This window comes from Phocoena phocoena, chromosome 19, assembly GCF_963924675.1.
Source record: "Phocoena phocoena chromosome 19, mPhoPho1.1, whole genome shotgun sequence".
NCBI classification, from domain to species: Eukaryota; Metazoa; Chordata; class Mammalia; order Artiodactyla; family Phocoenidae; genus Phocoena; species Phocoena phocoena.
The window spans coordinates 27,820,765-27,833,297 of record NC_089237.1 but is presented as its reverse complement, the minus strand read 5'-3'; the positions used below and the strand labels follow the sequence as shown (position 1 = coordinate 27,833,297).

General features: G+C 34.5%; 1 protein-coding gene across 1 annotated transcript in view; it reads right to left on the bottom strand.

Moving 5' to 3' along the window:
* BCAS3 (BCAS3 microtubule associated cell migration factor) overlaps positions 1-12,533 on the bottom strand; it is a 578,557-nt gene that overhangs the window by 319,397 nt on the left and 246,627 nt on the right. Inside the window, exons 18-19 of the mRNA XM_065897745.1 lie at positions 3,143-3,267; positions 984-1,149 (exon numbers count right to left, since the gene is read on the bottom strand). Coding sequence (XP_065753817.1) covers positions 984-1,149; positions 3,143-3,267 — 291 coding nt within the window. The remainder of the gene's footprint in view (positions 1-983; positions 1,150-3,142; positions 3,268-12,533) is intronic.

Below are 12,533 nucleotides of genomic sequence, written 5' to 3'. Positions count from 1 at the left end.
AAGCTCTTTATGTGGGATAGGAAAAAAAAACAAGTCCTAGAAAAGGTAACTCAAAGATGCGAGGAGAAAGAAGTTCAAAGGGAGGTCTTCTCCAAGGCATACACCAAAGACAACTGAATACATAGGACCACACAAAAATCTGTACATGAATATTCTCAGGAGCATAATTCATGACAACTAAACTGTGAAAATGCCCATCAACTGATGAATGGATAAACAAAATGTGGTATATCCATGCAATGGAATATTATTTGGCCATAAAAAAGGAATGAAGTTCTGCTACATGCTGCAACATGGATGGACCTTAAAAACATTATACTAAGTAAAGGAAATCAGATGCAACAGGTCACATTTTGCATGATTCCAATTATATGAGATGTCCAGAGTAGGCAAATCCAGAGACGGGAGATAAACTGGTGGTTGCCTAGGGCTGAAGGGTTGAAGGAAAATGGGGGCGGGGAGGGGATGACTGCTAATGGGTACAGGATTTCTTTGGGGGGTGATGAAAATTGATTGTGGTGATGGATGCACGACCTAGTGAAAATTCACTTTAAGTGGGTGAATTGTATTATATGTATTACATGTAAATTATATCTCAATTAGAAAAGGAATGAATTATAAAAAAACACAACAGGGATAAATCAAAATAATTTTGCTGGGAGAAAAAAGACAAAAAGACTATGCACTCTGATTCCATTTATATAAAATTCTAGAAATTATAAACTGATCTATAGTGACAGAGAACAGACCAGTGGTTGCCTGGGGCTCAGTGGGTTAAGAAGGGATAAAGGGGGGCAGGTGAGAGATTAGAAAGAGGCATAAGAAAACATTTGAGGTGATGGATATATATATAATGTTACTTATGGGGATGATTTCACAGCTGTATACATACGTCGTCAAACCTTACCACATTGTACACTTTTAATATTTTATATCTCAACAAAGCTGTTAAAAAAACCCCAAAAAACAAAAAGAGATACTACCTAACCAGAGTCCAGCTGGCTCGGGGAGATGTCATCATTTCCAGTGGGGTGTCATCGCTGATCTTGGGTGCAGTGCTAAGCGGTCGTGGCTCCATCATGTGCTCCACTAAGTTCCCGTAGCAGCTAATAATGTAGAGGGATTCAACTACAACTTGTTTGGACTGATCTACAAAACAGGAAAACAGATCCTGGATATGTGATATTGGCATAAAAGGAGCACAGAATCATTTTTACAAGTTATTGACCCTTCAGTCCGTTCCTGAGGTTGCTGAGAGAAAATAAGAAGGCAGGAACTTTTTCACATGGTGCCTGCTCCTTGCCTAAAAATTGTCTCTTATAAGTAGATGCTAACGAATATGAAAAGTTCTATGCTATCAAAATATTTTTAAATTTAAGCAATTAATTTCAAGAATGACATAAATATACTCAAAATTCTAGTATGCTCAAACAATATTATATAGTCTTTTGTATTTGCCTGCAGTGTAGTAATTTGTCTCACATTACGAAAAATGAACGGTATCAGGTGGGACAGGGAAGGACTGACAGAAAAGGAACCCTGTATGGACTAAGATTTAGTTACACTGGATGCACCAACTCAACTGCAGGAGAGACCCTTTGCCTAAATCAGCCTAACTTCTCATCTACTCTCTCTCAGAAAACTTCCTCCTTTAAATTTCTGGATTAAAACAAACAGACAAATGAAAAACACACACACGTCCTCCTCCCCCAAATCCTTGTCCTTCTTTCCTCTCAATCCTCTTCCTTCTTTCCTCCCACGGCAAATGAAGACCAGTCATAGTTTGAGGTCAGGTGCTGAATATGGATCTAATCAAATGACTTTATAAGGAGTACACATGTCCTCACTACCAAACCAGGTTTAGTCCTCTATCTTGGGTTTTACAGTAAACTTAGGAGCATATAAAATCCCTCATGAATGCTGGGTGGGTTACCTTATCTCTATGCCAGAGGACTGGATTACAGCTGCTTTGAGAAAATGGCTAATGACCAGTAGTGGGACATAAAGGGGTAGCAAGTTAAAAGGGTAATTAGAACAGAAGCGAGAAGCATTTGAAATCGAGCTTCACAGAGGGTTTTAACTAGTAACAAAAAGTCATTTCGATAGCATCATTAAAGCTGAGGAGGTAACAAAAAAATAAAGATGGGATAAGAAAATGGAAGGCTTGCATACTTTACTGTATCCTCTCCCACTTAGGTAAAGAGCCTGCTGTGCCTGGGATCCTATTTCCAAGGAAAGGGCCACTGAAAGGCGATAACAAGGGAAAGGGCTGACGTCTGACTGCCAGTATTAAGCGTAAGGGAGAGCCATTTTGCCAAGAACAATACAGCCTGTGGAACCTGTCAGAAAAGTGCCTCACTAACAACTCGGTTTCTGACCTACTTTAATAGTATCACAATAATAAGAGGAAATTTTTAACACTCAAAATTAAACACTTGGTCCACGAATGCAGGCACTCTTTTCTAAACAGAAACAATGAGGAATCACATACTAAAAGAGTAATTATATAAGTTGACTCTGGTGGTCAAAGGAGAGATTTAAAAAACAACAACAACAACACTATGTAAGTTCAAAGGGACAACAGTCACCATAAAAGATGATTCTTATTTCTGAGTGGGAGCCTGTTTTTATCTTTTAATTTATAACATGGCAGAGCTGTTGCAGATTATTTTTTAAGGACAGATTTAGCATTAGAAAACCTGGGTTCAAACTCTGATACCACAACCTACTAACTAGTGATCTTAGCTAAATTATTTAAACTTACTGATCTCAAATTCTTCATCTCTAAAATAGGGATAACAATGTTTTTCCTCTCCACACTTTATAGACAATGGCATGAAATTAGTTTGAGAAAAATGTAAAAGCTACATATAATGCTATGGAATTGACAGCACTGAGAACACCTGTATATTGTCACCAGCAAAACAAAATAAAAACACTCAGTGGGCAATTTATTCCACATTTACAGTGAGAGGATAGCCTGTCTTCTTGAGACTTGAATAGTTGAGGAGAGACATGCTAACTGAGTGGGAAAATTTTTTTCTATTGTTGGGCTCAAGATTATTCAAAGAGAACTGCTCTGAATTTTCCTCAAGAAACAAAAATTACAAATGGCAAGTTTAACTTCAATAAAAATACATACCTTTTTCTCTTTTCAGACCTGCATTATTTGCAAACCACGATCGGGATGTCCCAAACGTCGCAGCCACGCAAAATTCTCCGCCCATTGATTTGCTGGGTGAAATTTGTGGTGGTGGCTTAACTTTGCTTAAAAAATAAAATGATAGTAAAAAAAGAAAAATTACCATGATAAAATCATGGTCCTTGATAAAATGACATATTTCCCTTAAAATCTGCCCCTAAGTATTCAAACGCTCCCATGTGGACATGCATTTTACTGTAAGTATAACCGGTGGTTGTGAGACTGTGATCTGCAGTAAAAGTAAAACTAGTTCAAAGCTCCAGAGTATTATCAGAATAGCAACTTAGACCAAGAAAAATTAGCTTCTTTTTGAAGAATGTGCTGGCAAAATCCAAGTCAACCCATTTGAGATAGATAACATTTCCCTGGATATTTCAAAGTGGAACAGTAGAACCAGCAAAAACATCTCATAATAATAGAATAGTTTATCAGTTCACTTCAATATGTAAAATGTGGGACTGACAATACAGTTGAATGGAGACAGCATGTATGAAAACACGAGGTGATACAGAATGGAATCCTGACAATGCTCTCAGACATATATGTATGGTTAGACAATGTCTGGTGAGTAGACCTAAAGATCTAGGGCGATTACAGTCACTGATCTTCCTATTTCTTGTTTATTTTTTCTTTGTGGATTTGTGAAGATGATAGGTCAATTTTTATTCTGCTTCTCCTATGTTTGAAGACACATTAAGTAACTCCTGATACTTCACATAACTACCATAAAAAAGTACTTGCTGTCCTCTTTGTTTACCCCAAATCAGCTTTCAGCTTCTAATACCATTGACTTCTGATATCAACCTTTCATATTCTTGCAAATCCTATATCTCTCTTCTCTCCCAATTTGTCAAAGACTGCCCCAAAGTTCCTTAGCAATTTTGTCAGGCACCTTAGAGAAATGGTGTATTATTGTCTCTGACTCGTAGACCAGGAAATAACCCCACTGTACACTGGTCGAGATCACAGCCCAGTCGGAGCACAAGAATAATGTTTCGCCGCTGCTAGTCAGTCTCCAATGTCAAACAACATTATTTCTACCTTCGTTTGCTCACTATCCTTTATCTCTTTATCTTTTAATGAAGTACGGTTAGACAGAGAAAGACTGGGTTTTGGAGCCAGGTGGAAAAATCCGAATCCCAGTGCTGCCACTTTTTTACCTGTGTGGATTTTGATTAGGTTATTTAACCTCTCAGTGCTCAGACAACTAATATATAAAATATATAAAACAGAAAGACAGCAATGCCTACCTCTTAGGGTTATTTTAAGCTTTACAGCATTTTATTTGTTCTCAAAGTGTGGTCCCTGGCTAGTAGCACTGAGAACCTCTTAGACATGCAAATATTCATCAGGCCACACCCCGCTCTGGAGGTGGGGCATGACAATCTGTGTTTTTAATAGCCCTCCAGGAGATTCTGGCACACGTTCAGGTTTAAGAACCACTGTATTAGGTAACGTGTAGAAAGCGCTGTGAATTCCCATATCACAGAACTCAACGCTATCTCCTGTATAGCACACAGCCTTCAACTAATTTTCAAAAAATCAGACTTCACTTTGGCAATCTCATTTTCCAGGTGTTATGACACCTGAAATAGTCTCTCACATATTTTATTTCCTGAGCCTTCTGTTTTGATGCCTTCCTTGTAGGGAAAGCAAAAAGTCTGGATCAGAAACCACTCTGCTTGGTCTCTCTGCCTTTGACCAAATTCATGTAATGCACATTGCCGTATATGCAAAGGCCTCTTCTTTCCATCATTAACATTTCTTAAACACAACAAGTTATTACCCATAAAAATCACATCCATGCCTAAATCACCAACACTAGTCACAGTCAGACTTCCACTGATAGGGAATAAAATGACAGTTTTTTTATTTTTAAGTTTCTGTAAGAAAATGCATCTGTTTCTACCAACAATTTCACGTTTTCCTTGCTGCATTTGCCACAGCTGCAATAACCTTTGCAAAACCAACAGAAGACTCCCCTCCACCTACACCTGAACAAACAAGCACCTTCCCTTGGTTTCTGGGTAACTGGCACCAGAATTGTTCTTTCTGGTTATGATGCTCTCTGTTGTACTACCTTAGAATGTAAATTTTCCTTCAAAGCCTTTATTTCCATCACTGAAATGCTGTAAGTTCCTGTAACTAGCATCTTTTAACTTCCATTGGTCAGTTTTTGGAGGCTGGAAGGCAGAGGAGAGAGGAAAAAAACATTCCAAAATTTTTTGAAAGGTGTTTCAACTGTGTGACTATGTTTTTACTAGAATCACCATCAAGCAACAATGATCCCACAAAATGCACAAGTTCAAAGTTCTTTGCAAATTAATGAATGCTATTTTTGTTTTTGTTTTTAAATCATGTGGTAAGCAACAAGACAGAAAACAAGTAGCATGCCACTTCTTAAGAGAGTCTATGGTGCATCTACGGAATGCATCCTAAATAGATTTAAAAAGTTGCTACTGGGCCACTTAGCTACCTTTGTAATATAATAATCAATTTAGTCTTTAGCCAAGCAAATATATATATTTTGTATGTTTATTAGCTTACAGTCTAATCAGTTAATGTCAAAAGCTAAAGTCTTTTAGGCTTCTTTAATGTTATACATAACTCAGCTTCTGAACACACAACTAAAAAGCACCAACACAGTATCAATTTACATAAACTCATTATCTCCTGCAGAGAGTAAGTATCTTAGGTTAAAAGTATTCTTAAAATTATGAAAAAATGTTTACTTTTATTCTTATACTTCATTATTTCTTCTTGTTCTTCTGATAGGGCCTTCATAAATCACATTAGTACAAGTTTGTGTTTAATAAGTAATTAAAAGGTTTTTATCCCTGAAAATAACTTGCTACCTCCTGCATGACACAGTGCTGTGTATTGGGTATTTAGCATATTTGGTGAACATATTCATAACAAGTTATTTCTATCATCAACCTACCTTTGGAATGACTGTGGTATTTAAGCAAAATAGAAATTTAAAATATGTGCTTATGTATGCAAGATTTTCAGAAAAATAAAAAGGAGAAATAATCTAAAGAAAAGATTATTATTATTAAAGTATTTTCTATACAAAATACCCAAAGGGAGAAAATTTAACATTGATTCAATTTGCCCTTTATCCTAAAATTTTAAAAGACCAAGACCAGGAATGTTGGGTGGAAGCAGAATTGAACTTTTTCCACAATGACCCAGAATATTTCTATTGCAAAATCACCTTTTGTCGGCAGAAAGATAAAACATTGAAAAATGATACATACGTGAAAGGAACAAAAGAGAAAAGTGCTAGCCTTGCAAATCATGCTCACTTATAGACTGGTGACCCAACCATTTTAGGAAAGCATTCCAGTACTAGCCTTTTTTTCTTTCTTCCTCTCAATATCTCCCTTTATCCTCTGAAAGAGACAATAAATCCTATTACAAGACATTTGCAAGTATAAATGAATACCTCTGGGTGTTTATTAATTTATTAAATTAATAATTGATATAAAAAATAAAAATTCTCAATGTATATGGGGGTCCAGAAATTCAATTGTGTTGTGGTTATAAATGAGTACAAAACATACTGATAGTGCTGGTGGACTCCTTTCCACTGAGAACTCCTGCTCTTTACCCTCCTGAGCCATAAATAACCCCATGTTCAAAAATTAAAAGAAAAATTTGCCTTAACTTGTGAGCAAAACATAAAGAACTATGGAATGAATTCAACCTTCACCACATCAGAAAACATCACATTTACTAAACTTGATACAAGACACAACATAATCAAAAGTAAAATTAATGTACGATGAAAAAAACAACAAATAAGGTGCTGAATTAAAACTGAGGAGTTTAACATTTTGTCATTTCTTCTGGGAGACCTAACCATCTAACCATAGAATGAGAATCATTTTTAATGCCATCAGATGTCCTATGGACATTAACATGATGACATCTTTAAAAATATTTACGAAGACTATTGAAGTTACCCATTGGCTTTTTCTGTATTATATAATTCAGTCAGAGAAACATATTGAATTTCTCTTGCCTGTTTTTTTTTCTCCACACTCTACTGCGAACAGAAAAAAAAAAAAAAAAAAGCAAAACTCTAACGATATCGGCTTTAAAATTATAGAAAAATTATGTCTATCTGGATAATTTTACTATGTTCTATAAAATAGGATACAAGTGGTGAATCTGTGGATGGCATGAGAAGCAACAATGAGGTCCAGTGCCTTGTTTAGGACACAAGCAAGGAAAAGAGCTAAACTGAGATAGAAGCACCGTTTTCTTTCCTTCTCTAAAACATAAGGGTACAGTCAATATTTCAGTTTAAATCTTAGACACAATATTGATGTAAGAATTACAAGTGGTATTACGTCTTTGTGTTAAGGAAGAAAAACTTTTCTTTATGCTCCTCACTATGACTGGGCTTTCAAAAGGAATTCAGCAGTTTTCTCTCATTCTCAACTGTGTATTCTAAAATAAAAACTAAGAGGGAAAATGAAAGTATTTATTTTTAAAAAAGATATTGATAATATATCTAAAATTATTCTATCACTAATTATTCTTAAAGATATGAGATTTCTGTAAACCTGCCAGGTAAGATTCTCCTCTCCATTTAAGTCTTTGCTTCTAAAAAGGAAATTATATTATTATATTATTTTTTTCAATATTCTCAGAATAACAAGATTAATTTAAATTAGCTATTTATAAACAGATTGAAGACTCGGTGCTAATTAAAACTTTAAACATAATTTGACATGTAAGTTTTAACTCTTCTTTAAAATTAACCTTATACACTACAAAGATATAGTCAAATGGACTACCTCTTGTCTACACTGTTGTGCATATATTTCTTCTTTTGCTAAGAAAATCAAAAATAGCAATAGTTTAAACATGATACTACATGCTGACTAGGAGCTCGATAAAAACTTGTTACTTATTTGTAATATTGAAAGCAAAATTCATTTTTAAAATTTCACAATGGCTATTTCTCTTAAAATTTCTGCATTAAAAACTGTATCATGTGTGTGATTCTTACATCATTTTATGCCATTATTTAAATTCATAAATCCTAGAGAATACATAATCTCCAGAATGTAGAAAATGGCTAAAGTGTCGAAGATGGTCTGCATAGTTAACTTTCCAACAAGCTTATTTGGTTGTCAAAGGAAAAGATATTATTAGAAACTGACTCATCTGAAACTGCCTGAATTTAAATAATTAAAACAGTTTATCAAAGAATGAAGAATTAGTAGAAACTGTGATCAAATAAAAGCAAAATCTTAGCTAAATATAAATGTTGCAAATGAAAATCTATAAAAAAAATTCGTATGAAACTTACATAACATTTTAAGAGGAACTATAAAATTTTCACATTCTTCCAAAATACAAATATTATCCTATATTGGAAGTCCTATAACCCTGATGAAATAAATAACTTTATTTAGCATAATGTTTTATTTCAAACAGTAAATAAAAACATTCTCAGGTTGAATGCTAAATAGCATGAAAAAATAGTAAAAACTCTTAAAACAAAGAAGCTCTTATAAACAACATGGAAGAAGTTGTCAAATTTATATTCATTTTGCTGCCTTAATTTGAGGTTTCATTAAGATCTTAATGGGAAAAACATGCACCACCAGTAAAGGACCGTATTTTAAAGGAGGCTCTTTTAGGCTAGTATAAGTGACTAAAAACGAGTTTCTTGTGAGCTAACGATGGCATCAAACAAACCACAAAGCAGTCTTCTAAAAGACAAGCAATGATTTAAAAGTCTACTATATTTCATATATCCCTTTCTTTAATCTGGCTCTTTTAATCTTGTTTCAACCTCAAATCATTTCTGGTTGACAAGTACTTTTGCTTAAATCTGAGGAGCACATAAGCTGTTGAAGGCATGGGCTTTTCTTATTTCACATACAATGTTTGTCATTCTATCTTTACTTCTACGCTAAAACTTCAATCTTTATTAACATACTAAAACTTTTTTCTTTGTACTTAGAATGAGAAATTTATCCGAAGATGGAATTTAATTCTAAATTGCGTCTACAAAGAAATGTTGGCATATGTTGAATCTGGCATTTAAAAATCAACTGTTCACTACAAGCTCCTGAGTAAGATCCATGTATTTTATTTGTTTTGGAAGAAATCCGGTTAACACAAAGAATGAAGGTTGACTTTCAGGGAATTTTTATTCCTGTATACCCTGATTTTGTTTACAATAGTTTCACAATCTATATCCTAATTTTGATGCTGCATTTCAAAGAGGAAATTTTTATGATGATTTATCACCCTATTCTAATACGACAATGACATTTTCAGATGTTCCTGTGGCATATGAACACTGAAATTAGTTTGTGTCAAATTTTTAAGTTTCTTTTTGTCCAAGAGAAAAATGATTGGAAGGTTTTCTCCTAGTATAAAGGGACAGTATGAGCAAGTCCCAGGAGCAGTTATGAGAACTGCACATACATATATTCTGACTAAATTTATAAAATTGATATAACTTACATTAACCAAAACTTCTTTTTGGACTCACTCACTCTTAAAAGCAAAACAGACAAAAACAAAAACGAAAAACAAAATCATGATCTAACTTAAAGAAACTACTTTTCAAAAATGGAATTTTCCCCTTAAAGCAGAAAAGAAATCATAGCGGTAGCAGCGAGCATTTACTGAGCTCTTATTATGTGCCAGGCACTGTTCTAAGCAATTTATATTGTCGGCTCATTAACTCCTCATAATAAACCTATGAGGTAGGTGCTACTTGGTAACTCCATTTAATGGAGATAAGGAAACTAAGATAAAGAGAGGTTTTAGAAAATTGCCCGAGATCATATAGGCAGTAAGTAAGCTGGGATTTAAGACCTAGGCAGTCTGATTCTGGAACCCTCTTTTTTTTTTTTTTTTTTTTAAGTTTTTTTTGATGTGGACCATTTTTAAAGTCTTTATTGAATTTGTTACAATATTCTGTTTTATGTTTTGGTATTTTGGCCACGAGGCATGCGGGATCTTAGCTTCCAGACCAGGGATCGAACCTGCACCCCCTGCACTAGAAGGTGAAGTCTTAACCACTGGACCACCAGGGAAGTCCCCTGACTCTTAAATATTGTGCTAAACATATTATACCAGGTTCTAAATATATTCTATTTCATACCTTTACATAAAAGTATTAAACATATTGTTTCTTTTCTATGATCACCATGTCTAAGACTGACAAAAGCTGTATTTTATGCAGCCTTACATAAGAGTTTACTAAATAAGTTATGGTGGGGAGGTGCTAGTAACTCGAAATAATAAGTTACTTAGGAGGTTTTATATGAAATACAAATTTCCTCATGTAGCTCCACAACTACCTAAACTATTCAAAACAGAACTGACTCTTGTTCCTTTGGCACCAAATAAAATGCAGTAAAAATTTATAGGGTATTTTTAGTATACCTTAAATATATTTACATTTCAAAATAAATCTTGTCTGCAAATGTTCAGCATGTCATGTAGGGAATTTCTATCACTAAAATACTCAAAGCTTTAAACTTGGGTGTTAGCCTTTGTCTTATGATATATACTAGCATTATTATGAGAATTCTTCTAATTTCTATTTTTTTAAATATTAATCTATGATTTTTTATGTGACTTTTCAAGAAATGAAGTGAAACCAAGAAAACTAATCTTTTAAAGCTTAAACACCAACATTCATGTCCCATCTACAAATTACTCAGTAATTCGGTGCATCTATCTGTGATCAGGCCATGCAACTGAAAACAAAGTACAAAACAGAGTTACTTTCTGAGAGTACAGCAAATGAATTAGGCATGCTGGACTGAACTGGGACTCACCATGGAGCTTTTATGGAAAAACACCCCGCTCCAAACAGATAAGGCCTTCATGGAAAAGGGGGGAAAATGCACAAAAAATTAGAGGAAAACTCATGTAACATTAACAAATACATGTTTATTATACTGTTAAAGAGTATGGATAAAATAAATTTAAAAATTAGTAATCGTTTGCAATCCTGCCATAGATACTAACAAGTCTGATATAACCAATAAATAGAATGATGTGCAGTAACAAGGCCCTTAATTTTCATAGGGTTAGAGATTTCAAAATGCTCTATTTCTCCCCCTTTTCTGGAGCACCCCTGTAGGGTTCCTAAGGTAAAATAAAATAAAATCCACTTCAGAGGCCCTTTAAAACAAAGTACAAGTTAAATGGAATAATTGGATGGAGAAAAGAGTGGGACCAGTAGCGATAGATGTGTGGTTGTGTGACACGAAATGTTTAAAACTAGCGAAAGGGGACTCAATAAAAATTTGATAAGCATTGTTTGCTGTTCACCAGTTGTAGTCTCAGAGCCACAGAAAGAAAGTACATATTTTCTAAGCTGCTTAATTACAGTAAGTTGAACTGCATATTGCTGGTCAAAGGAACTAACACTAAAACCAAGTCTGTGGTATGATTTACTTCCATTTTAGGGTCACATTCCAGGAAATTAGCATTACTCTTAATAATGATAGAAGAGGTTAGCTTCCTCTATCTGGCCTACACTGAGCTAGGTTGGAATACAGGAAACTAAAGCCACAACTGCTTGCTTTAAATACAGCTGGGGATACAAAGGCAGACTTCAATGTTACACATACTTCTTAATATTCTGTTCACAGCATTTAAGACATGCTATGCATATTTGCACACAGAACAAAATATCGCTGTTGCATCTGACATTTGGAAGGAAGACATAATAAACTGAGAAGGAAAGAGCACTGAATAACTTGGTAATTTTCTTCTTCAACTTTGGTGTTAGGAACATTAAAAAAGAAAAATCATGCTTATTAGCACCAATCTCCCAGTGAACTGAACATATTCACAAAACTGAGTACAATTCTGAGGACTAAAGAACAGAAGATATGACAAAGGGAACAGAAAAGCAAGATACTATTAGAAGAAAGAGTGAGTTGGAAGACAGAAATATTGGAAAAGAAAACTTTAGAGATGATGTCAATACATAGCAAGGAAATCTCTCCCACAGTTAATGATAAGACTACAATCAGAAAAATGTCATCATTCAGATGTCATCATCCACATCTAAAACAATGTATTTCAAAAATTTTTTTGACTATGACCCACAGAAATATACAGTTGGCCCTCCATATCCATAGGGCCCACATCCACAAACAAATATAGATCAAAAAAAAAAGAAAGTTCCAAAACGCAAAACTTGCTGTGCACCAGCAACTATTTACAATTTAGAAATGATTTAAAATATATGGGTAGATGTGTGTAGGTTATATGCAAATACTAGGCCATTTCATATAAGGAGCATCCACGATTTCGGCACGGGGTGGGAACC